Consider the following 27,826-nt stretch of genomic DNA (forward strand, 5'->3'; position numbering starts at 1 on the left):
TAGGCCACATATGGGTGGGCTGCTTTCCTGTGGGTCCTGTGGCACCCAGCATTGGAGCACTGAGAACACAACTGGAAGGACACTATACCACACCAGAAAAAATAATTTATTTTAATGTTTCTGAAGCTCTCAGTACTTCCATAGCATGCATGCCTTAAATATGTGTAATAGCAAAAAAAGAAACCCACAGTTTTTTGAAGAGCCTTTGTCCAACCACTAAGATTGTGTCATCTACTGAAAAAACAAGCACATAGAACTTCCCCACCATAACGCTGAATATTAACAATGAGAAGGCGCTGCGGACCTCCAGAATTCGTGCAAGATTACCCAAGTTCCTCAGCCTCATCCAAGCAGAACACTTATGTAGCAAGAACCTGCGAAGCCTTGGAGGATGTTTAAAACTGTGGAGATTCTTATAAGAATAAGTGCTCTTACAGCCACAGGCTCGCAGGCAGAGACGCCCTCCCTCTTCCTCCACAGCCGTGGAGAAGCCAGGTGACTCTGTCATGCCCCTTGCTAGGCACCGCCCCAGCCCCGACTGTGGTGTCCAGGCCTCAAGCCCCCTCCCGGGCCCCGCACAGCCTGCTGTCTCTGAAGTACACACAGTTCACACACAGCAAGGATGCAAACCCCCCTCCCTGGGCACAGACACTTCCTTAAATGCTGAACCACATCTCCAAAAAGTCAACTCAAGTACACATTTCAGGCACACTGTCCATTTACAGAAAGTCAGAGGGAACTACTTCTCTCCCACCAAGTGACCCCAATTCATTTGACTCGTCAGGTGGGTTGCAGGTGGGCAGGAGGCACACTTGTGATATGAAGATCTTTTCACATATGAGGTAGGGTCCACAGAGTGATGTTCAGAACACACAGTTTCTTCCAAAAGGAAATCAGGTGGCATCACAGGCCTTCCACCTTTGGATGGCATGCCAGGGCGTCCGTGCCTCACCGGATGTGCTTCTCTGGCCAGCAAACACCGAAGAACCAGAGGGCACCGTGACAAGCACGGGCTTCAGGTGGAAACGGGAGGTTTCCATGTGGGTGTTTTTGGGTGACGATGTGTGCTGTGGCTTTCGGATGTTCACAACCATGCACACGGCCAAAGGGTGGGTGACAGGCCTCAAGGACCACTAGAAAGAACCAACTCACTTGACTTTTAAATCTATAATTTGTTGCTTGTAAAAGAAATATTTTTATGGGAAAAGGTCTTTTTAAATGTAATAAAATACATTTTTTTTTAAAAAAACACACTTTATAAAACTTATTAGGAAGCTCGTCCAAATGACATTGGAAGGAAAAGAGCCGCCGATTTGTCAGCGGTTTACTGTGACACGTCCCTGGAGTCACACCCCACATGTGCCATCACTGGGCAAACTGTGACACAGTGAGAGCTGTGCAGTGACTTTCATGGGAACATCCACAGGGAATTAAAATAAAAATAGATCTAATAAATCTAGATATTTGATAATTCAGAAAATACAAATCTTGAATTCTTGGCACCAAGTTTATAAAATGTTAGAATCCGTGTCAGATCTTCTTTAGGGCACATGGTTACCAGCATAAAAATTATAACGTCCTGCCAAGGACACAAATCCCGTTTTTTAAGTGGAATTGCAAGCTAGCTCAGCAGGACCTATGGTCCCTGCTGGTGTTCACCTGACATCATGAATTAAACAGCAGGCTCTGCCACTCTGCAAACAGGCTGAGTTACTTTTCACAAGTATAATAAAAACCATGCAGAAATCTTCTAAAGCAACAGCCACAGGGCCACCCCAGGCCTCCCAAAGCCACGTCTGCCGAGGCGCTCCTTCTGTGTCCAACTCAACCCTTTCTGTAGCAGGGAGAGGCCACGCCACGCCCTGGCCAGCTGATGACCACTCCCGGCCAGTGACGAGCCAAGCGTCCCCTTGCAGGAGGCACTTCCTCTCAGCATCTTAACGCATCTTAATTTTCTGCCTAGAAAGGGCTGCGCTTACTGCCCGTGACGACTGGTCGCGCGTATTCTACGAAATCGTCTATGAGAACAGGCCATGCTCCTACAGGAAAGCAAACACACAGACTTTTAAAAAATCAACAGTTTAGAGTAATATTTTTATATTCAGAGAATTCTCAAGTCAATATTTGTATTTCAAGAACTCAAGTGAGTTTAAGTTTCACAGCCTGTTTTTCTGAAGGATTTGACCAGTGAAACCCACTTCTCTTGCTTTGGCCAGACCTGGGTTCGAGTACTGGTGTGCTGTGCAGACTGCACTAGTGTGCTGTGTGGCCTCTAATGACAGGGCAGGCGGGGCTAGCTGGCCGCAAGGCCCCGTCCCCGTCCCCGTCCCAGGTGGTCAGGACCCTGTGGCCACACTGGGTGCCCTTCCCCCGCTCCAGCCCAGGCCACCCCCATGCTTCCAAGTGGCCCCAACATCTCCGCTGGCCAGGCACACATGCTGTAAGCTGCCAGCTCTCTTTCTGCAGATCATGTCTTGCCACCATAGCTAAGGTCCCAAGAGCCAACTATCTCCCATTCACTCACACATGTTTACAAAGTGCCTGCTCTGTGCCAGGTGCTAAGGCCACACACAGGCCTGCAGGCCAGGGCAGTGAGCACTGTGGCTCTGAGCCTTCGCTTCCCAGAGCAAAGACAAAGGAGGTGAGGACGTGCCCTGGAGGGTTGCCTCCACATTGGGCGCCGAGGATCACAGGGCGGGTGGGCCGACTGTGCCTCTTCCCTAACATGGCACAGTGCCCACGGAGGCAGGCATACAAATAAATGCTCCCTGCTCAGCGTCCTGAGATATCTGGGGGGAGGGACCACAACATAGGGAACTATGTTTACAAGGGAAGTACCACTGGAATCTTCAGGCTTATGTAGCCTGACAGAACCACTAACCTGAGGCATCACACGGGATTATGTACCTGGGTGGCACCTTCCAGACAACTGTCTGGTTCTGCGGTTCAGCTGCCTGGCTCCCTGTACCACTACCTTTGAGCTGCTTTCAGTTTAGGGGCCTTTCCTCTTGATTTAAACTACTCTGAAGGCCTATTTTTCTTTCTTGTGGTTGAACAGACATACTACAGTGGGTGTAATTGTTACCACCATCACTCCCACTGCACCGAGGGGTGGGGCCCGGAGTCAGCAGGATGGTTGGCACGTCCTGTGCCCGGGGGTGGGGGGGTGGTGCTGGCGCACGGCAGCAATTCTGGCCATCAGCTGAAGCATTAGGACTTCCCGTACCTTCTTCGTCATAGTTAGACATATCATCAGCAATCATATTTCCAAAATCTAGCAGAAGGTTCCAAGTGTCCCTTGGGATTGATCTTTTGTGATGCTCCTAATACATAAAAGAAAAAAACCCAGCAGACTTGAGAACCAGACGTGCTCCTCAGGAGCGCCAGCTATCTAGCTGGCTTGGGACACAATTGGACGCAGAACAGCACCTGTGCTCACACTCTGCTGTCAGTAACAATAAGGCTTCCCGGGAAATGTTAGGTGCTACGCACCACCAACGTGCAAAAACGGAAAGATAGACTTAAACAACCGAATAAACATTTAAAATGCAAAGATTATAATCTGTTTCAGTCAAACACCAGGCAGCCCTTTCAGTCTCGACCTAACCCCTGCCTCAGACCCAGGGCAGGACCATAGCAAACTGCTCCTGGAGACCACTGATTCTCCTCTGTACTGGCAGTGCTTGCGGTGGGATGGGGGCAGGTGCCTACAACTGTGTCATTTGGTATTTGAGATTTACCAAACCTGCCGAGAACACCACCCGTCTGTGGCTCCCTTTCCCACTGCACAACCCCGCAGCCCAGGTGGGCACCACTCTCTCCTGCCCTCACCACCTAGCACAGTGCTCCCTCCTGAAGGGACCAGGCACCCCACTCAGGCCTGTCTGTGCATTTATCTCAAGCTACCCCAAACCATGTAGACTTCTGCAGCTTTCTGCCCCTGGAATCTAGGCTCCATGTGTGGCAGGCTGACATCACAGTGGGATGTGCTAGTTTCACTGAGCTCTGGGGGTCTTCTCCTGTGGTGACAGTCTGACCTTCTACCCGCACTCCTGCATAGGGATCTTTGGTTGTTCCCCACATGCTGCTGTGACACTGCCCCATCTCTGGGCACCTATGCAGGTTCTCTGGGGGAATGTCTGCAATTGGGGTCAACTAGCCACCAAACTAGGAAGTGGTGAGGCAGAGTGAATGTGATGCACGGCTTTGAAGCTGCATCTTGGTTTTCCCACACTGCTTCCAGGAGGACCCCGTGGGAAGATGGTCCTCAGCCAGGCCAGGGTCTGTGCCGTGAGAAGGCCTGCCTCCTCATACGCTCACGAAGGAACCCATACAGCAGGTCTAGGTATGTCTACACCACGTGACTATTTATTCTGGAGCGAGGACCCTGTGCTCCACACATGTCACACAGTGACACCTGTTTCCCTGATTTCCAGCTCAGCTGTGCCACCCCAGTAAGAAGACCTGGCACCCCTCAAAGGCCTGCTTCTAACACAGACTCTCTCATAAGGGGCCACCTAAGCCTTCCTTTTCCTTCTGAACACTGTAAAACACATTTAAAAATGTACCCAACTATCAACGCACTAGGCACGGGGTTACAGTATCAATGTACAGGATGTGTGTTACTGGTGCTTTCTTTAGGAATTTCAAGTTCCTCCAAGGAAGCACAGAATGAGTTAGTTACAGCTTCTTAGAGAAGGTGGTAGAAAGATGATTGCCTAGGTCTGTGGGCACCTGAGACCTTAGCCTGGGGGTTCTGGGTGGCTCCCAAGCTGCTTCTGACACTGGCCTCGGGACCACCAGGCTAGAGCTCAGTGGCCGTGGCACCATGCATGATGGCAAGGCTACATGGTCACCATCCAGAACTCCCATGACCCAATATCCGGCCAGAATACCTTGGTCAGATAAGAGAGACAGCCATGTAACCTGCTGACCCCCTCACACTGCGTGCACACGGCAGGAAGCAGGACACTTACCAATAAGAAGGTGTTCCAAAGATCTAAAAACTTAAACCTTCCAGATAATACTAAATTCCAGTATGCAACGGCCATTTCTAAGTCTGGCAAAAAGAGAGAAAGGCCAGTTAGTAAATCCCAGTTTCTTTTTCCACTGCAAACAAAAAGTGACCACTTTTTAGCACACCAATATCCACTTAATAAAACTCACAGTCTACCCAAGTGTAGAATGAGGACTAACCCCTACCCAAGAGTTCTTATAACTCTGGGGAAATCCCTTAAAAGGAGACCCATGCGTTTGTGGTTCAGACATGTCAATGATTACCCTCTAGTGAACAGCAGTTCCAAAACTCTCATTTTCATACACATCGGGCTTCCTTCAAACCTGACTGAACCAACCAGGATGCTATTTGTATACATCATTTATGTTTAGAAAGTGGGTCAATGCACTTTCTAAGTGATGAATACAAATTGAACACCCTGTCTCAAGAGGAAGGGCTGTAGTGCTCTCCAGGTGACCTGCTTTGCCACTGTAAGAGCGGGAAGAGTCAGAATGAGCACCATGGGGACTCCACATGTCTCAAGGTGTAGTGAGGACAAGCACACCCAGGGAGAGACCCTCCCCTGATGTGAGCTCGCTGAAAATCTACACGGCACTAACCCGAGTCTACATTCTCCATCTTCCCTGACACAGACCTATGCTGCAAGGCTCAGGCTGAAGATGACATCTTAGCAAACAGGGCCACTGAGTCATAGGGCTGCATGAGAATACGAACCTAAGCCATAATTTTTGGAATACTGACTCATTCTCTGTTTACTGTAAGTTTAATGTTTCTTTCTTTCTGTATGTTTGACATAACAAGTATATTAAGCTGAGTTTTCTATTAAAATTGACAACCTTTAATTGCCTGCTTTAATCTCAAGTGCTCACCACTTGTAGGCAATAAAAAACAGTTATAATAAAATAATTTCCTAGTTACGTGTTTACATATATATGTCGAGATGGACTAATGCGAAAAACAAATACTTAAGGCAACAGATTCTTTTAAATGCAAAATATCCAACTAACCACTTCTTAGAAAATCTTCCTCTAAATCTTGGTTGGTCCCACTTGGACAAATGATTAAAGTAGCGCTGCAGGGGCATCGGGTAGGCTCAGTAGGTAGAACATGCAATTCTTGATCCCAGGGTTGTCAGTGACAGTCCCATGTAGGCTACAAAGATTATTTAAATAAAACTTAAAAAAAAAAAAAAAAAAAGTAGAGCTGTAATCTAAGATTTCCAGGAAAGAGCATTACTATACCTGCATAAGCAAAGTGAGTCATGAATAGCACCAACTTTCAGTAAAATGCCTATATTCTTCATATTTAAAGTCCATCACAGACTTTCTCAGCCTTAAGTACCGTGGAGGCTTAATGAGAAAGAGATGGCCAGGAAGTCTGTGGGACGGACAGGACGGGCCAGCTTGCTACCCCTCACCACCACCTGCAGTCTAACTCGGAAAGAAGCATCTTGTGTGGCTAAGCCTACATCCTTGGGACTTAGGAAGAACATTACCTGAGGTCTACTCTCAACTCAGCCTAAAGGTGACAAGTCCCACACTGAGGAAGCGGGGAGAACCTGGGGAGGAAAGAGGAATACAGTTGTATGGCAGACATGTAATCTAGGTACTTTGGGGTTAGTCTGGTCCTCGAAACCTTTCTTCAAAGTTCCTGAATCACATGTTTGTGACTAAAAACAAATGCATACCTTTTCCATATTGAATATTTTTCTATGTAAAAATGTTCAACACGGTCGTCATGGACAGAGCCATTTGCAAAATAACAGTAACAGTTACAGGGCACCTGGGTGGTTCAGTGGTTGAGCATCTACCTTCAGCTCAGTTTGTGATCCCAGGGTCCTGGGATCGAGTCCCACAACGGGGGCTCCTTGCGGGGAGCCTGCTTCTCCCTCTGCCTATGTCTCTGCCTCTCTCATGAATAAATAAAATATTTAAAAAACAACAGTTATAAACACCCCAAATGACAGAACTTAGACCAAGAACAATAGCTACCCGAGCAGCTACAGGAAGGCGATGACAGCTCTCTCTTCCAGTAACCTCTGAGAAGTCTTATCTCCTGAGGACGAAAATGTTTAGGGGAAGGTATTACTCGTTAAAACTTGTTTCTGATGCTCCATTTATAATTACATAATGAAGATGTCCCTATCAAAAAAGGATTTGGGAGCAGATACAAAAATTAGCTAATTAACATGAAACTTTACTTCCTCGAAAGTCAAGATTTCTCAAAGCAACTGACTCCAGGCTCCAACCAGTATGAAACTACGCTATGCTTTTTACACTAGAATAGGAACTTTCATTCCCTTCCTCATCAGGGTGACCTCAGTTAAGGACAGGCTAAAGAATAATCACACATAAAACAATACAATCCACATAATTCTAACATATACATGTAAGAGACACACCAACTTGAAGGAAATGAAGGAAAAACCCTTTCTTTTCTTAAACAACCCTTTTAACAGCTAGCCACGTTTCTAGGAACTATAGGAACACCTGAACCAATCCTTCAGGAGACAAAGCACGTAATACACTTTGGAAATTGTAAAATTAATTGTTCTGCTTTGGGTATGTGGTCATAAAATTATTCATCTGGCTTTGCTGTTTTTCTTTTTTTAAGCCTTCAAAAAATTTCTAAATGGAGGTAATCGCACCACTTGAATAATCTGATTTCCTGAAGAAGCTGTTGCTTCCTGGTAGTTCTCTGCCCTCCTCGCAGCTGCTCAGGCCATCCCCCTCCCCCAGAGGTGTCTCCCCCAACAGGTGTCTGTCCCTGTAGGTGTCCCCCCTCCCCCTGCTGGTGTCTGCAGACGCAGGCCCAAGACTCTCATCCCTTCTTAGGAGAGGGCCACAGGTGAGAGTCGGGGCGCTCTCGGCAGATCCATCTAAACCACAGGCTACACATATTAGGCTTTTATCACAAACCTTCCAAAGTCCCTCCTTCCCTCACACTGAACCTCCTTGAAAAACTCACAGAGAAGGAAAATAGAGGCACTTAATTTAGACTCTAATTCACAACCTCCTGAAAATGCCTTGGAATACAACTGCACTTGAAGGGGGCAACTTGCAGTGGAAGCTGGGAATAAGCAAGGCCCCTTGCTGCTCCACTTCTGCCCTGCCCCCACCTTGACCCTTCCCCTCCTGAAGCTGGCGCACAGGCCAGGAAACAGCTGCAAGCCACAGCTGGAACAGAAAAGCTGCAGGCTGAGCCCTGCCTAAATCCCAAAGGATCATGAGGTGTAAAAAAATGATGGTTGTCTGAAGCCACTAAACTTTGAGGTACTTTGTGATAAAGTGGGCCTAGGGCACAGCTGGAGAACCTGCAAGCCTGGCAAGCTCTCAGGTGATGCCAATTTGCTGGTCTGCAGACCTTGCTTTGCAAGGATCTAAGATAAAAAGTAACTCTGAAAGAAGTTCCTTACAACTTTTCCACTCCTGGCAATCGTTATAAGACAGAAATTCTTAAAAACAATATCTACACATGAAAGTTGAATGAAGTCTAAGTCTTCAATCATCTTCATTTGAACATCAAAAGGAAAGAATCCCATATGGTGCAAAATATCAATAGATATAAGCAAACATTTCTAACAGAAGATTAATTATCTGAACTATACTGAAGATATTGAAGTTACAGAATATCGCAGACAGAAAGGGTCACCTGCCCCAGTCACCATTTCTCAGTAAGGAATAACTGCTGTCGTTTTGCAATTTGGATCAAACTGATGATCACTCTGAAGAATGAAGTAAAATAAGGATCTAAGAATTAAGCTACTCAAAATAAAGCATTACCTAAACTTTACTTTTGAAGTATAATAATTACACTCAGACCTGAATCAGCCAAGTTTTAGGAAAGCATGGAAGACACTATTTCTTGCTCAGGTGAGTGTTCCTTAGGGAAAAACCAGGAAACAGAGAAGTTAAAAGACAAGCAGTATAAGAAGAAATAATACCACCCAGCAGAATGAGCAGCCTGTTAGCATCCTGGCACCTGTCCTTGCCAAACGAGGGGGTCACTGAGGTCATCTTCTTACAGATGCCCAAAAAACACAGAGAGAGCCCACTCACCCCCCTTCCATGGCGTCCTTCTGTGGCCTGTGTGTTACCTTCTGGAAAAGCCTGGTAATGCTTTCTTGAGAACACTCCTGGAAATTACTGCGTAGGTAGGGCTTTCATTTCTAATGACTATTTTGCCTCAGCCTCTTACAAAGGAATAGAAAACAGAAAAGATGATAAAGCAAATGTTTTAGCTGCCAAAGGAGAAAATCAGTTCATAAAAGAACAGTGTTGGGCACACCTACTAGGACTATCAAAAAAAGGAAAAAACACCCCATCAAAACCTCCAGAAAGTAATAAATGCTGACAAGGATGTGGAGAAAGCCCATCCTGTGCTCCATTGGCAGAAACATCAGGGGGGCAGCACCGTGGACACTATTATGGTAGCTCCTTGGGAGACTGAGCCCAGATTTACTATACAACCCAGCAATTCCACATTCGGGTACAAGCCTAAGGAACCAAGAAGCAGGGGCTCAAGCTTGCTTGATGGGTGAAGAGCCATGTTTACAGCAGCGCTGCTCACAATAGAGAAAAGGTGGAAACAACCCCAATGCCCACGGAGGATGAATGTGTGAGCACAATGTGGTGTACACATCCCACACAAGGTGGAGTATTAGCTTTAGAAAGGAAGAGCCCTGGGGTCTTTGCGCTAATGGAATAAATGAGTCACAAAAGGACTCCATCAATGTGAGTTCCCTGCAGGAGTCAAGAGTATAGGAGGGTGGCACAGGGGTGGAGGGTGGTGTCACTGTTTGGTGGGGAGAGTCCAGTTCTCAAGGTGCAAATGTTCTGGAGACGGCTGGTGGTAGTGGTTGGACAACAGTAGGAATGCTGCTACTGCCACTAAGCTGCCCACTTTAAACAGTTAAAATGGTAAAGAAAAAGGAAAAGGAAAAACAGTCCAGGGGAGAAGCCCCCAAGGGCTCCTGATGAAGATTTAGGATGAGTAGTTGTGTGCTGCAGCCCCCTCTTCCTGTCTGTCCCCCAACCCCCACCCCACCCTCCTGTTTTTAAGAGAGGGAGGGATGGGCAGGGGCAGAGGGAGAAGAGGGAGAGAGTCTTGAGCAGGCTCCACACCCAGCATGGAGCCAATGTGGGGCTCAATCCCAGGACCCTGAGGTCATGACCTGAGGAACCAAAATCCAGGGTGGGAGGCTCAACTGGCTGAGCCACCCATACACCCCTCCTTTCTGTCCCTTAAACAAGTGACTGATGATGACAAGGAACACTCATGGGCATTTGGAAGGCTTCTGGAAAGGTAGCAGGAGAGCCAGCATAGGTTTAAATTTCTGTGAATCTTCACATAAAAACAGAAAAAGCACCTGGACCGCATAACCCAACCCAGAGGCAACATTTATAGTGCAGTCCAGGCCAGAGAAGAGGACCCACCGGCAGCCATGGGGTCTCTGACAGAGATGACACTGGGGCATCAGGGCGGCAGCAGGCACTCACCACAAAGCCAGGATGAGGAGAGGAAGACCCTGCACTGGGCCCTGGGAGGTGGGTGCAGGGACCCGCCCACCAGGCACCTCTGAGTAGGGGCTCTGTACCCACAGGCAGTGGAGAGTAGGCGGCAAGGTAACCAATGGAGGACACCAGAGCCAGGAAGAGACAAAAGCAAGGAAAGCGATAGGCAGGACACACAACCCGCACATGTGTGCACGCAGGAACCCACAGGCAGGCAAGTTCACGCACACACGTGTGAATGCACACTGGTGCCCACAAGATTGAGCTCTATGAAGTTGAGAAAGCTGCCCTGAACCAGCCTCTTAGAAACCCAGAAAATGGAATCTCACATAAAAATGAGCGAGCAAAAAGCATGAGCATGACAGTTTATCCTAGGAAAAAACTGTGGGTTGCCACCCCAGGAAAGTGTGACCTCCCATTTCAAACAGGTGAAGAGATCAAGAAATGACAACACGTGGGACACAGCCCACACACGACACAGAATCTCAGGAGGGAGAGAACCAGGCTCAGGAAGCAGAAATGGGAGACATTGTTTCTGAAACAGCGAAACTAAAAGGAGGACCAGGCATCAGCTTGAGAGCAAGAGCTGGACAGGGAGGTCGTGCTCCAGGTAGACTGACAGGGAAGCGGTGAAGGGCTCAGAGGAAGCCAGCCATCTGCAGACCGATGGCCCATCAGGTGGAGGAAGAGGGGTGGCAGACAGGGTGGCAGCCCTTTTCCTAGAGGATGAAAGACCAGACGAGGATGTGCAGGAGGGCACGCCACCCCCAAAGGGCGCTGGTCCTGGACAGCTGGCACCCAGCATTGTCAGCAACTGTCACTGGCCTTCCAGGAGGAAGGAAAACTGTTCTGGGGGCATCCAGGGCCGCGCAGTCAGGTGACCCTCAGGGACTAGACCAGAGAGTGGGAGGACACACTTCAGATATTCAAAGAAGGAAAAACTTGGGGTCAAGAGCTCACGCCCAGGAGGACTGCTTGAGCCCACAGGGCTGGGGCCTCCCTTCATATCCCCGTCCAGCGGCACAGCCCCAGTGGCACCCAGATGGTGTGCCCAGCGTACACGCACCCCACTGTTCAGAAAGAGTGTGTAACCCTTAAAGGAAATCCTCAGTCTTTACACTGGTGGCAGAAGAAAGGAAATACAGTTGTCATACAGAAAACCTCAAGTTAAAAAAAACTCTGCAGTCCTAAATTTTTTTTTTAAAGATTTTATTTATTTATTCATAGAGATGCAGAGAGATAGAGAGAGAGAGAGAGAGAGAGAGAGAGAGAGAGAGAGGCAGAGAGAGAAGCAGGCTCCATGCAGAGAGCCTGACGTGGGACTTGATCCCGGGTCTCCAGGATCACGCCCTGGGCTGCAGGCGGCGCTAAACCGCTGAGCCACCGGGGCTGCCCCTGCAGTCCTAAATTTGAATGAGAAGCACTGGCGTGACGCTGTGTTTCCTGAAGAATCTAGAAACGGCGGCCAAGTCAGTATTTAGGAGCACTGCTCCCGACTGGTCTTAAGTACAAGAAACCAGGGCTCCCTGTAGAAATAGCCAACCTCAGGTCAGGGCAGTACACCTGCATGACGAGCCTCAAGCAGCCTGTCCTCACAGACAAGGAGACCACAGCTACACACTCCGGGTCACATCAAAAGGATGCTGGTGCCAACCTGCAGAGGCTCCCCCACCACAGCAGGAATCATTATCTCTGAGCTTCAGAGAGGGTTGGAATTTGCAGTCAATTGAAACCTGCTCTGTACGTTCACAATTACATAAAAAACAAACAAACAAACAAACAAACAAGCAAACAAACAAACACAACACTAGTAGGTCCTTTCCAAAGGACACCAGGGAAACAGTTTGTTATCCTGACACCGGATAAAGGCATAGAACCACGCACGTACCCTGCCTTCCTTGATGAACTGCACCGATCGGTAGGGAAGCATCTCCTTGTGAGATTATTCCACAGAATAATGGAAAGGGATGACACAGAGCGTCGCCACAGTGAGCTAATGAATGCGGGCAGTGAGCTGCAGAAGCAGCAGCTAGCATCTCAAACAGATGATGGCCAGCGGCAAGGTCTGATCCAAGACAACCCTTGCCACCCAGTCTCTCTGAAGGCTGGAAGGCGAGTCTGTGCCGGCCCGGACACCCTGAGGCGCATGCCACCAAGGGCAGTTCAGCGGCTCTGGGTGCCAGCACCATGGTGCATTGGACCTACCACCTATGGGGTGTCATGGAGCTAACAACATTTTACACATTTTTCTTAGTTGTCCTAACATAATTAAAATAAAAAAAAAAAACATATGTACTGTTAAACCAGAGGCTGGCAGTCCAAACCCTGCTAGCCCAGATGGCATGGCGGGTAATTTATGAACAGACCTGGGACCCCCTGCCCTCCCACATGCCTGTTCCTCCTTCTCAGGTGGCCCTTCTGAGGGCCACTGCACATCTTGGAAGCTGCCCCTACACACCACACTGCCTCCCCTGGCAGCCACCTAATCCCTGCCATGGTGGAAATGGCAGACATGATGGAATTCCTCCCAATATACAAAGTCTGTACTACTGACAACGGAGCTGCAATGTATCAGACAAAAGTAAAGCTGAGGTGGAAAGTGTGGTCAGGTAGCCAGGTCCACAGAGGGCAAAGAGCTATTTCTCGCTGGGTGCAAGGCAGGCAGGAGAGGAGATGAACTTACCTACTACATCACAGCAAGAGCAAAATTCATGGGGTGATGTCATCAAGACACCACCACACGCCAGGCAAGATGACACTCCAACAGTGACACTGACCTTGACCAAAGTCACACTATTTCCTACCTAAGGTGACCCTCTATCCTTATAATCTGGCTTAAGGCTGTATGACCGCCAGATGACACGTCCTCAGGACATACTGGCAGGTGAGAAAGCAAGAAAGCTTTTCCTATTCACACTCAGCAGCCAACAACAGGGTGCAACCACAACATGACCACAGGAAGCAACACCACCTGACGAATCACCACGGTTTTGGTCAATGTTTGTTGCTTTTAAAAAAGTGTGCAGAAATACAACTGTGACAATTTTAGGAATTTTAAAATTATGAAATATTTTGCTCCCACAACATACAAGTGTAGCATGAAGCAAGTAAATTGAGACCAAATAAAAAAACTATAAAATGTGGGTAAAGTGGCAAGTACTTGGCTCAGAGCCTGTATAAACACTCAGAGCCAGAGTGTCCTGAGAACGCACAGCCCACAAGAGAACAGGCCAGAGGAGCACGGAGCACGGGGCAGTGTTGAGGCAGGAGCAGCCAGGAGGGGACAGAAGGAGCCAAGGCACACCTGGTCCTCTGTGGCTTCCTATACCCAGGTCCATGGCAGCGAGAAGCAGCTGCTCCCCCAGCTCCCACCCTGGCTAGGCAGCTCACTAGGAGGTGTGAACACATGGTACAGGAGAGAATGGGCTTCACACCGGCTGTCACGCCCATCTGCAGACCTCTGACACCCTTTCCATGCCTCGGCCTATTTCCCTGTTTATAAAATGTAGGCAAGGTGGTGCCTTGGGGCTCAGTCAGGTAAGGTCTGACTGACTCTAGGTTTGGCTCGGATCATGATCACAGGGTCATGGGATTGAGCCCCACATCCACACTGGATGCCCATAAATAAATTGATTTAAAAATATGGGCAAAAAATAAAAAAATAAAAATGTGGGCAAGGCCATGTGTGGGCAGATGAACACACCTGCCTGCCATAGCACAGGTGCTTAATCAATGCTAGATTCTACCTTTCTTTCTAGCCACAAGGTAAAAGATAAAAGAGGCCACCCACAAGCCAGAACCACACTGACCAGGGACGCTGGGCTTGCATCTGGGCATCTAGGTAGCAGGGAAGATGTGGGGTGGGGTACGGCCGGGGACTAGGGTGCTGCTGTAAGTGCTGGAACTTTCCCAGGAACAAAGCACCATGAGCACATCTCTCCACTCTGCACTCACATGATTGGAATCTTCTGAAATCCGAATACAGCCAGGGCCCTGCTGCCAGTCCCTCCTGGCATCGCTCTGGTGTGGCCCTGCAAGCTCTTCTCCAGGAGAGGCAACACCCAGGGAGGAGTCATAGCCTGACCGGCCCAAAACACCTGGGGCAGCTCAGGGTCAGTCCAGGGGTGGCTCAGGGTCGGCCCAAGGTCAGCTCAGGGCCGGCTCAGATGGTTCAGGGTCAGCTCAGGGTCAGCCCAGGGTCAACTCAGGGCCAGCCCAGGGTTGGCTCAGGGCCAGTTCTCAGGGTCAGCTCAAGGCCAGTGCCCCAGTAGCCCCTGCTCCTCCTTCCCTCAGTTGTTTTCTCTGCACAGGCTGCTCTCCACAAGGGGTGGCGAACACATAAAACCCAGCAAGCCTGGGGTTCACTCGCTCTTCTCATTGCTCATGTTGTTGTGCCCAGTGGCTGTGGATTCCCCTCTCCTTGTAGTCTGTACCTGGTTAGATGGGATCCTTCACCAATGGCAGGCCAGATGGGAAAGCCATGGTTTAATGCATAGACGTGTTACTGTCTCTGTCATGCGGTTCCACGGATGCTCTCTGGCCTCAGCTCTCGGACCCACAATAAGGTAGTAAACGTGCAGAGCATTTGATGACAGCAACAGCTCGCTGCTGTGCCTTCACACATTGGCTGCTCACCCACTTCCCCCAGCAGGAAAAATTTATCCCCAACCTTCCCGGTGGCTCTGCCACTGCCACTGTCCTAGGTCTTAGCAGACCCATTCCAGTAAGTTCCTGATCCAGACTCACGGAAAGGCCTTTCTCAGCTTCCAGGGTGGCAGGTACATAATCTGTGAGGTGGCACCCAAGGCGAGAAACCCGTTCACAAGGCCAACTAGCCTGGAGACAAGGGAAATCTGATGGGAGAATCGTCATAGTGCAAGGCACCAACAGTAAAAATGAGCAACCATAACACTGGAGAAGAACAAGTAAAAAGAAGAAAAAAATCCCTGCCATGGAAAAAGGATAGTGCTTATGATGAGACAGCTGCCACCTCCTGCTGTGGGACAGAGGAGCCCAGCGACCCCACCCTCAGGCTCTGGGATAGAAGGGCCTATCCCCTCAATCTACACCTGCATTCAATATGTTGACAACAGGAGAAGGAAAGGAATAATGTCAGAGACAGACGGGATGAGAATGGTCACTGCCCACACACTCCTGTGAACATGCATGAGCAAAATCAGGTCCTGAAATCAACTGTCTGCAGTGGATTTTTCTATCTCTGGATTTTCAAACCCTTTTTGGTTTCCTACCTAAATTTGGTTACTTTATAATATTCCTTTTCTGTGTAAAAACTCTCCTTCAAAACATTTTTTCTGGGATCCCTGGGTGGCGCAGCCTTTAGCCTTTAGCCCAGGGCGCGATCCTGGAGACCCGGGATCGAATCCCACATCAGTCTCCCGGTGCATGGGGCCTGCTTCTCCCTCTGCCTATGTCTCTGCCCCTCTCTCTCTCTCTCTCTCTCTCTCTGTAACTATCATAAATAAAAATTGAAAAAAAAATTTTTTTTTCTAATATATCTGTTTAGTCCCTATTTAAAGACCATGTAAGTCCCTCATCCAAACTTGTAAGACCTTTTACTGAACTAACCATATCTATTACTTTAAAGAGAAATAAATTATATAGTACTTAGAAAGAAAAATAAATGAAAATAAACAATAAAACCCTCAAAGAAACCAAAACTCAAACTGAAAATCTAAGTTAGGAATCTTCCAAATGTACTGTATATAGTAATAAACAAGTTATAGCAAAATCATACAATTCTGAAAGAAGTACTAAAATGTGATCCAAGGCACATCAGAATTGTTTTCAAGTAAGTTAACTTGAATGTCCAGACCAAGACAGCATCAATGTCACCTGGCTGGCCCCAATAATACCATCTGCCGGCTCACACATCTGGCTGATACAAATGCTCTCCCAATACTAATTGTCAACTTTTCTAACCCACAAGTCAATTGGATATTCAATATGACGGAACACAAAGCATTTGCAAATTAGTTTACATTTTGAAATTTAAATATTTAAACCCGGGATCCCTGGGTGGTGCAGCGGTTTGGCGCCTGCCTTTGGCCCAGGGCGCGATCCTGGAGACCGGGGATCGAATCCCACTTCGGGCTCCCGGTACATGGAGCCTGCTTCTCCCTCTGCCTATGTCTCTGCCTCTCTCTCTCTCTCTCTCTTTGACTATCATAAATAAATAAAAATTAAAAAAAAATTTAAACCCAGAACTGCAGAGTGCTTTGAGGTTGAAGTACCAAGTGCGTGGTGGAGCCAGATGGCCTGCGTGCATGCAGTGCAACCATGGAGAGAATATGCGAAAGGAACAACAGTAATACTGTAGCAGCAGGACCGGGACCTGGCTGGTCATACCCACTTTTAGCCTCAAGAAGATAACGGCTTCTTTCGAATGTGGATTTTACACTCACCTAAACCCTTCTGCCCGGGGTTCTTAGCGAAGGTAAAGGTAAACTGATAAAAATCCTTAAACTTCACTGTGTCCTTCAGTTCCTGCTCTAATCTTGGCAGAAGGGCTCTCAGCTTCTCCGTGCTGTCACACCTGCAAATGAGAGACAGTGCTGTGGAGGTGGGAGACGTCCCGTGCCCCCCAGACCCTCGGCCCCCTGGTGCCTGCTGCAGCTGCCTGCCGGCTGCAGCACCCTGAGGCTTGTCCCAGTCCCCGGGAGGTCAGAGGCAGGAGGCAGACTGCTTGTGGGCCCCCTTCTGTGGCTGGAAGGACTCCATCGTTCCATAACTGACTGTGATGATGACAGCTGCACAGCTCTGTGAAGACACCAAAACCACTGACTGTAGACTAAGTGGGTGAACTCTATGGTATATGACTCATATCTTAAAAAAGAGGAAAAGGAAAAAGTATTAAAAGGAAAAAACAAAATCCAAAGTTGCCTGCCTTCCTCTGTATGAGCTGGAATATAGATGCAGTTTCACCCACACACAGGCCAGGGCCCTGGGATGATGGATGGGCAAATCAGAAAGACTCCAACTCCTCTGTGACCTTGGGGAGCCAAGCCACTCTGCCAGCCCACAAGCTCCTGATCTTGGACTCACTTCCTTACAGCAGACTAGAGTAAAAAAAACCAAGTATGATAAAACATAACTCCATTGCTTTAAAATTGGGTTTTCTGGGTTGGGGGAGGGGGAAATAGGTTGAGGGGATTAAGTACACTTATCATAATGAGCACTGAGTCATGTAGGAGTTGCTGATTCACTATTGGTACACCTGGAACTGACATAACACTACATTACTTATACTGGAATTGAAAAAATAATTTAAAAATAAATAAATAGTAAAATTGGATTTTCTTTCAAAAGGTCAACAGCCTTTGAGAATATTAAAAAGCCTTGGTGCGCCTGGGTGGCTCCATCAGTGAAGCGTCTGCCTGGCTCAGGTCATGATCCTGGGGTCCTGGGGTTGAGCTCCACATCAGGCTCTGCTCAGGTGGGGAGAGTGGGAGGCTGCTTCTCCCTCCCCTCTGCCCCTCCCCCTTGCTCATGCTCTCTCCCACATGCACTCCCACTCCCAAATATTTTTAAAATTTTAAAAATTAAAAAAGAATATTAAGATTTTAAAGCAGAAATCTAGAGTAGTGAAAACCTAAAATTGTCTTTTTAATTTTGACTACCCAGCAAGGAAAAGGATAACAGCCATGCTTCACTGATGAATGCACTCCGTCAGCAGGGCTTAGAGAGGGCAGAACACCTGTGTCAGCACCCATGAGCCCAGGAGGCACAGGTGTACAGCTCTGGGGACCCATAGCAAAGCAAGGGTGGTGGGGCAGCACCTGGGGCATGGCAGCGCTGTCCCATCCTGGCTTCTTCCCTGTGGGGCCACCATGTGCTCTCCTGTGTGCCTACATCCCCCCACTCCTTGAAGGTCAGCTACCTGGTCTCTGAACTTGATAAATAGGAACTCGTGGTATTGTGTGCTGCCTTGGCCATGTGTACAAATGCACCTGTACACATGGATATGTTCACTGGCTCCCCATTCTGTCCTGCCAGTCTATTTTTCTCTGTAGTAGTGCCACATAGTCTTAAATACTGCAGCTTGAAAAGTAGAGAGTAAATCTTCCCATCTTGTTCTTTAGGAACTGCTGGCTATTCTTGACTGCGTTTTCATATAAATTTTAAATCCATTTGTCAAGGGGCACCTGGGTGACTCAGGGGTTGAGCGCCTGCCTTTGGCTCAGGTCATGATCCTGGGGTCCTGGATCTTTTTAAAAAATTTTATTTATTTATTCATGAGAGTCACAGAGGGAGAGGCAGACACAAAGGCAGAGGGAGAAGTAGGCTCTTTGCAGGGAGCCTGATACAGGACTCGATCCCTAGACCGGGATTACACCCTGAGCTGAAGGCAGATGTTCAACCGCTGAGCCACCCAGGCGTCCCAATAAAAAAAAATCCATTTGTCAAATTACACATACAAATACACAAAACACTACTTATTGCGGTTTTGATTCATATCACACTGAGAGTATAGATATATTTAGGGATAAAATACTGACTGTCCCAACCTATGAATGAGGTTTATATCTCTATTTATTCATGTATCCTGCCTCTCAGTGAGTTGTTTTCTCCACGGGGAGGTAGTACACACCTTTAATTAGATTTATCCTAGGTGTTTTGTAGTTTTGATATTACTGAAAATGACATTCTTAAAATTCACTTTGCTTTGTTGTATTGTTGCATTCAGTGTTATAAATAAGATGGATTTTTGTTTGATCTTGGGCCCTGCAGTTTAGCTAACCTCACTTATTGATTCGAATATTTTATCTGTGGATCAGACCAGCTAACACCTCCTGTTCAGTGCTGAATAAAAGCAGGCATTCGTGTGGCAGTTAAGTATAGTATTTCCGCAGGATTTGGCAGGAAAAGGGGGGTGGTCAGTTTGAGGACTTGGTATTTTTTTTTTTAAGATTTTATTTATTCATGAGAGATACACAGAGAGAGGCAGAGACATAGGCAGAGGGAGAAGCAGGCTCCCCACCAGGAGCCTGATGTGGGACTCAATCCTGAACTTCAGGATCATGCCATGAGCTGAAGGCAGATACTCAACCACTGAAGTGTCCCGAGGATCCTGGTAGTCTTGGTTTGTGCTAAATTCCCTTTAAAAAAAAAAAAAAAAAAAAAAAAAGAATGGAATGGAATGGAATTTTATCAAACTCATTTTATATACTGAGATAATCCCTATTCTATTGTTACTGTGATAAATTATGCTGATTGGACTTTGTAATGTTAAACAAACCTCAGAATCCTGGACAATAACAAACTTTGTCATGATAAATTATCCTGGTTTTTGGTTGACTTGTTTTGGGGGCTGGGTATAGTTTGCTGATAATTTCTCTAAGATTTCTGCATCTTATGCATCTTTTGATTCTTATGAGTAGCCAATAAATTTCCACTCTCAAAATATCCTTTTGTGCTCACTTCAGCAGCATACATACTAAAATATCCTTTCTAGGTTTTGTTATCCGGTTGTGTTGGCCTCAAAACAAATTACAAAGTGTTTCTTCCTGTACAATTCTCTAAAGAGGTCATGCCAAATTAGTGTTATTCTCTTCATTAAATGTTTTGTAGGATGTGCTGGTGCACCAATCCTGGTCAATTGTTTTCTTTTTGAAAAGAAATATTTTTAGATCACGGCTTCAAATTTTTTAAGAGTTATTATGTGTCCATTTCAGTAAATTGTATTTTTAAGACAATTCCTCTCTTGCATTGTTTTCACATTTACTAGCATAGAGTTGTTGGTAATATATTCTTATCTTTCGGGGCAACTGAGTGGTTCAATGGGTTAAGCATCTCTTCAGCTTAGATCGTGATGCAAGGGTCTTGCTCATCGGGGAGCCTGCTTCTCCCTCTCCCTCTGCTTCTGCCCCCAACTCGTGCTTGCCCCCTCTTTCAAATAAACAAAAAATACATATTTGTTTCTTTTAACGTCTATAGGGTCTATAGTGATGTCGCCCTTTTCATCCCATATTGGTTGTTACTTTTATAATTCTTTTCAAACAGCAAGCCCTGGGTTTATGGATCCTTTCTATTGACTTCATTTCTATTTCCTTAAATTACTGACTGTTCAAAAAAATTAGTTCCTTCCCTCTACACTCTTTGAGTTTAACTTCCTGCTCTTTTTCTACTTCTTGAGGTGGATGCTTTGCTTATTGATTTTCAATTCTTCCTTCTAAAATAGGCATTTAGGAAGTTGAATCCTACAAGTCTTCATGTGAAGCATTTCCTTCATCATTCAAAATATTTTCTAATTTCCACTGTAACTTCTTCTTATTCCCAAGGGTAATTCAGGAGTATACAATATTTACACATATTTCAACCTACCAAGTTATCTTTTTGTTATATTTCTACCTTAATTGTATTGTGGTCAGAAAACATAGTCTGTATCATTTTAATTCTTTGAAATTTGTTGCAACTTAGTTTATGGTCAATATTTATAAATGGCCTACTTTTCTGAAAAGAATATGTATTCTTCAACATCAAAGCCAATGTTCTAAGCATGTCCATTAGGCCATTTATTGTGCTGTCCAAATCTCCTATTTCCTTACGGATTTTTCACCTGCTCATTCTATCAGTTGGTAAGGTATGTGAGAATTCCCTGCTTTGACAAATTGCAGATTTATATCTTTCTCTTTGTAGTGTTTATTTTTGCTTTAAATAATCCAGTGCTTTCCATGTGAAATAAACCCTTCCTCATTATGAAATGTCCTTCATTATCTCTAGAATTACTTTTTGCCTTAGCTTATTTTATTTTATTTTTATTTATTTATTTTTTTTTTAATTTTTATTTATTTATGATAGTCACACAGAGAGAGGGGGGGGGTGGGCAGAGACACAGGCAGAGGGAGAAGCAGGCTCCATGCACCGGGAGCCTGATGTGGGACTCGATCCCGGGTCTCCAGGATCGCGCCCTGGGCCAAAGGCAGGCGCTAAACCGCTGCGCCACCCAGGGATCCCCTTAGCTTATTTTAATATTGACATAGCCACACCAAAATTTTCTTGTAAATATTTGCAAATTACATCAACTTTTATCCTTCAAATTGTTCTGTGTCCTTATGTTTTAATTGTATCTATTGTAAACAGTATACACAATAATTGAGTTGATTTTCTACAATCCATCCAGTATTTAGTTTACTTACATTTAATGTAATTATGTAAATGCTGACACATTGGCTTTAAATTCTCCATTTTATCACGTGCTTGCTATTTGTCCTGCATTAAGCTAATTTTCCTTAAGTTTTTTCTCACGTTCTTTTGAATTTTTTCTTCCTTTATTCCTGATCCTTTAGAAATTATACATGAATCACACATCCTCTACCATTTTTATCATAATTTTAACACACACACACAGAGCAAGTATCTTTTCCCACTATTCTGTCTTTTTAACAGTTATCTCTTGTTAAACAGAGCTCTTAACTGTGATGAAGTCCAATTTGTTAATTTTTTCCTTTGTGGTTAGTGCTTTTTATATCTTCTCCAAAAAAGTGTCTCTTAATCTGTGTTTTAACAAATCATTCTCCCATGTTTTGTCTAGAACTTTACAGTTTTAAGATTCTTGTACAGGTGTGTAATCCAGCCCATATCCATCGCTAGGGGTGGCCCATGCATGCTCTGAAGCAGGGACTGAGGTGACATGTTCTCAGGCTCACCTGGTTATTTCCGTATCAGCTATTGAAAAGATTCTTCTTTCCCCACTGAAATATAAAACTTGACGAACAGTCTTTAAGCAGATAAAAAAAAGTACAAAGAGGGACACCTGGGTGGCTCAGTGGCTGAGTGTCTGCCTTCAGCTCAGGTTGTGATCCTGGAGTCCTGGGATCAAGTCCCTCATCGGGCTCCCCACAGGGAGCCTGCTTCTTCCTCTGCCTATGTCTCTGCCTCTCTGCATCTCTCATGAATAAATAAATAAAATCTTAAAAAAAAAAAAAAAGTAGGAATACTTCACTACTTCATTTCAAATCTTACCTAATGCTACAATAATGAAGCCTGTGTGCTTGCAGGGTAAAGGATAAATAGACCCACTAAATACGATAGAGTCCAGAAACATATCCACAATATGGCCAATTTCTTGTTTTTACAAAGATGCCAAGGAATTTCATAAAGTTTACTCTGTTCACTTATGAATCCACAAGCCCTCAAAGAAAGGGTGTAGGATTAACTGTTAAAGGCAGGTATTCCAACCACTGTCAAGAGTTAATAGCCAGGAAAATGTGAAAAATAGCAATAGAGCAGAAACAAAACCAAAGGATTTTTTAGTGGTGTTTAGACTATAACAGTCTCTTACATCTCTAAAAGCACTTAAGTCATCTGTAAAATATAGTTTACTGTCACATTAACAATACTTAACATACAGCACTTTAATATTTACAAAGTGCTTTCCCCTTTAACTGCCCTGTGAGATGTGAAGAGAAGCACTATCAATCAGCACCAACTACAATCTTAAATTATATTCTATACATTCCATAGAAGAAAGCATGAATTTATCTAGCACAGTTTGGGAAGATTCATACTCAAAATCTTTAAAATATGTTTTTAAATTTATAATACTTAGTAGAATAATAGACAGGAATTTTTAAAATTCACCAGTACAGCATATTTTTAGATAATGCCTAAGAAATGCCAGTAAGTGTTTTTATAAGAGGTACTTATTTCCAAAATCTCCCCCTTGGGGGAGGTTTTAGTGGATGGGATAAACGGTAGTACAATGCCAAGTGAATGCTGCTTTAATAGGTGTCTTCCGTTCCAAAATCCCCTGTAATTCACCTAGGTTTTCCTGAGTGCAGAGAACACGAAGCAACATGCTGTTATGCCATTGTCACAGTGATGTCTTTTGTTTGATTTTATACAACCACCAGCAATACAAGAAGTCTTACGGAGTTTATCATCTAAACAGATAAAGCCAATAAATATAACAGATTTATCAGTTTAGTGGAAAACATATGTCCCATTTTTTCTCCTGGGATGTTGTAAGTACATGCCTTTAAGAACATGTTTACCTTAGACTTTTAAGCTCCTTCAGCAGCTAAAAATAAGCTAGTTTAAGTTGTCAACATCAAAATATCACAATATCAGCAAGTCAAGCATGCTGGCATTTATACCACCCCATGAAATAGCTCAGGAAGCTTAATGATCAAAAGGCATTTATGTTACATGCTTTCATTTACTTCTCTGACTTATCTGATAAGTGAGAAACATTTTAAGTTATTAAGGAAGCTTTTATCCCAACCCTGGTTGGGATAGGTAGAACAGAGAAGTGTTACAAGCAAAAAACCAAAATGGTATTTTATTAATGTTTAACATAGCAACACAAAAAAATTACACATTCAGGATACAGTATCATGAAATAAATTGAATGGCTGAAAACAAACAAAAACACCCTGATATTTACTGTGAATTCAAAACAGGAAGGATAAAAATTAAAAAGTAAATTACAAAAGGGATTAATCTAAATAAAAATATTAAATAAAACTCTAACCGGAATTTAAAAGGAAACCAAAATCTTAATAGAGCAGAGGCAAAGAAAATGTATAAGAAAGAAAATAAATTAATTTGAAATTAATGTTCACAGGCTGTTGAAAAATAATTAATGTTGAAAGCATTTTCCTTTTTGAAAAAGTTTAAAGTGAGATCAATTTACTTACCCAAGCTCTGTCATGCCATCTACAAACTCCTTTTTGCTAAATTCACATTGTGTCGCTGCCTTGAATTTCCATGCTATAACCAAAACGCTGACACTGGCAGGATCAAGGCTTAAGTCATCACAAAACTGTTGAATCCCATCAATTCCAATTTTATTTTCATCTTGTGGGTCTACAGTGAAAATCAAGAGAGAAAGAAATTACGCTGTTTTGAAAAGTACCACTAATGGGTGGTTAGAGTCCTAGCCCTAGCAAGCATGATATATCAATCACTGGACCACAATTTTCTACTGCATATGAGACAGCAACAAATAATTCATAAAAAAAAAAAGCCCTATTTTAAAAATCTAGGTCACTGGAGTTTAGGGGAAGAAAGAATCACTATAACTTCTTTGAGAAGAGTTCATCATTAAGAAAAAAATTAATTTCCATAAAGTAAAATAAATATTCAAGTTTACACAATTCTAGTTTGCCCAAAGGCATACTGCTACAAAAAAAAAAAAAAAAAAAAATACTGCATTGTGGGGCACCTGGCTGGCTCAGTCAGGGGAATGCATGGCTCTTGATCTCAGGGGCATGAGTTTGAACCCCACATTGAGTGTGGAGATTATTTTAAAATTTTTAAAAATCTATAATTTAAAAAAAAATACTGAATTTTTAAAGTGTTTACCATATTAAGTTATCACAACCCTGCCAAAACAATAAACTAATGTTTTTTCTTTATTATTTTTTTACATTTATTTATTTATTTATTTTTAAAGATTTTATTTATTTATGCACGAGAGACACAGAGAGAGAGCAGAGACATAGGCAGAGAGAGAAGCAGGCTCCTCACAGGGAGCCCGATGAGGGACTCAATCCCCGAACTGGAATCATGCCCTGAGCTGAAGGCAGACACTTAACCGCTGAGACACCCAGGCATCCCATTTTTAAATTTAAATTCAATTTGTCAACATATAGTATAATACCCAGTGATCATCTCATCAAGTAGTGTTTTTCTTTTTTCTTTTTTTTTTTAAGATTTTTTATTTACTTATTAAAGAGAGACACACACACACACAGAGGCACAGAGACACAGACAGAGAGGCAGAGGGAGAAGCAGGCTCCGTGCAGGGAGCCTGACGTGGGACTTGATCCCGGGTCTCCAGGATCAGGCCCTGGGCTGAAGGCGGCGCTAAACCACTGAGCCACCCGAGGTTGCCCTGCTTTTCTTTTTCTTTTTCTTTTTTTTTTAAAGATTTTATTTATTTATTCATGATAGTCACACAGAGAGAGAGAGAGAGAGAGGCAGAGACACAGGCAGAGGGAGAAGCAGGCTCCATGCAGGGAGCCCGACGTGGGATTCGATCCCGGGTCTCCAGGATCGCGCCCTGGGCCAAAGGCAGGCGCCAAACCGCTGCGCCACCCAGGGATCCTGCTGTTTTTCTTTTTAATGTGATTTCATTTGCTATAACTTTAATACTACTGTACAACATTTAGGCTTCAAAATCATTAAGTTCATGTATCCACATTTAATGCCTTAGAAATTCAGGCCTCCTTAACTCCCATTTCTGGTCTAGAAATGAAATTAAGGAACTTAGCATTTCTTCAACAGAAAATCAAATAATAAAGTCTATTAGAAAAATCTCAGCAAGACCTCAACAAACTAGGTCTAATAAAAATGCATGTATACTAATATCTTATCATGACATAAACATTAATTCTGTTGGTTTAGAAGGTACAAAGAGAAAATTTGTAGCTTCTTTGCTTAAATGAAGATTAGGTGTGATAAGCTTTTCTTCCATTGTATAAAATTTAACTTTGGTCATTTAAGTACTACGTACTACATTTTAATAGACATGTTACCAAAATGAAAGAAAATGTATGCCATAAAGTAAACAAACGAAAGTACAGGCTTCCTCACAGCCTCTCCTGCATAACTATAGGAGTAGTGTCCCAAGGGCTTCTGCTTCTCACCCAGCTTCCTCATCAATGCTCCCAAAGGTACTGATCTTCAGGAGAGCAAAATCGCCCTCAATGCCCTCACCTCATAAATTTCACTTGCAATAATACTATTTGAAAGTAATTTTCAGAGGACTCATTCCTTCGTATACATGAACATAAACCAGCATATTTGTCAACAGTCTTTAAACAATACGTTTATTTGTAGAGTCCAAGATGATAGCACATGTCTACTTTAAATGACAAGATTTGCATGAATAAAGTTAAATGATGAAAGGATGCTGTTTAAAGAAATAATGATCACATAAAGTATTTTTTTAAGGTGCTAGATATATTTGAATCACTTCAGAAATCTGCACAGCATGGGATTCACAATTAGCTCCACAATTACCTTAGCCAAAAACATTGAAAGCATATTACAGCTTATTAAAAATGATTTTTCATTTTGGAAAACCAATGCTCATTTTTCAAATACAAAGCTGATCTTCCCACCACAGAGTATGTTTCTGTGCCAAAGATTTTTAAAAAATATAATTTTTCATCTATCTTCAGATCTAAATAGGTTAAAAAATACACATATTTTCAAAAGTAAAAAATAAAAATGATACATAAATAATACATAAACAAGAATTAAAGCCAAGGAGTTATACTTGTTTGGGTTAATACTTGTTTAAATGAGGTTGCTGTTTTTGTCTTTAAATTTGGAAAATAAAGTTAACCTTAGAAAGTGCTGGAAAGAAAGAAAAAAACTCTTGAATAGTAGTTGACTCTCCAAATGCCACACAGATTGACATCTGATATGGAATATGACAGCCTGCTGAGTGATCTAGGTCTGTGCATATCTGTCACACAGACGTATCTGTGCAGCACAACCATATTTCAATAGGGAAAGCTCCATTCTAAGTGCTGATTTTGATTTTAAAAACAACTGTCCCCAATTTATAACACAAAAGTTTCTTTGCTAAGAGCTTTTCCCCACCTTGGCCTCCCCAACAGCCAAGGTGCTCTAGGGCCACTTGGCTACACCGCATTAGCAGAAAGTCAACTTTAACCCTCACGTCAGATCAACTTCTTGATGAGCCTTTTCACTCTAACCCTCCAACTCCCGGGGCAGCGTGGGGGCCACCGGTGGTGTCTGAGACAGCCACCTCCCAGCTGGCCGAGCACACCTCAGACCCTGCCTGGAACGGGGGGTGTGTGTGTGTGTGGGGGGGGTGACGGGACACCACAGCTCCACCCGCAGACCCCACTCCTGGCATCCCACCCCAGCCATCAATGGTCCCTGGTCGAGGTCCCCTTGACACAGATTGGAGTACAGAATCCTGCTCCCCGGAGACGGTGAGGGGCTGTCTGCCCTGGCCCCCACCAGCCCCAGCCACCTCTCACCTCTTACCTTTGTACCTGTTGTAAAGCTGCTCCAGCTTCTTCTTGTCCACGGCGTCTCTCATGGGCTCCTTAAGGAAGAGAGTCTAGCTTTCGTAAGAAGCGGTCTGTGGCCACACCTAGTTTCCACTCATCCTGCGTGACGCAGCAGAGGGCACTTCTGTGGCCAGCCCGAGGAAACACCAGAAACTGGGGGCCTGTTCTGAAATGCCCTATGCATACACTTTGGACGCAGTAGGAGCAGGAAAGCCAACACCACTGGTCCGGAGCTTCGTTTCAGCGTCCCATCCCCATGGCTGGTGGTCTAACTGGACTTC

At 44.7% G+C, this 27,826-nt stretch overlaps 1 protein-coding gene across 1 annotated transcript; it reads right to left on the bottom strand.

Moving 5' to 3' along the window:
* Positions 1 to 85: 85 nt before the first annotated feature.
* DCUN1D2 (defective in cullin neddylation 1 domain containing 2) lies at positions 86 to 27,785 on the bottom strand (the record flags this gene model as incomplete). Its single annotated transcript, XM_049099373.1, is given in 7 exon segments — positions 86 to 2,039; positions 3,227 to 3,323; positions 4,977 to 5,059; positions 16,953 to 17,083; positions 24,189 to 24,357; positions 27,520 to 27,592; positions 27,594 to 27,785. Coding segments are annotated over 7 exon segments (825 nt in total), but the record flags the coding sequence as incomplete, so codon positions are not given.
* Positions 27,786 to 27,826: the final 41 nt, after the last annotated feature.

The sequence above is a fragment of the Canis lupus genome, chromosome 22 (genome assembly GCF_003254725.2).
Source record: "Canis lupus dingo isolate Sandy chromosome 22, ASM325472v2, whole genome shotgun sequence".
Taxonomy (NCBI): domain Eukaryota; kingdom Metazoa; phylum Chordata; class Mammalia; order Carnivora; family Canidae; genus Canis; species Canis lupus.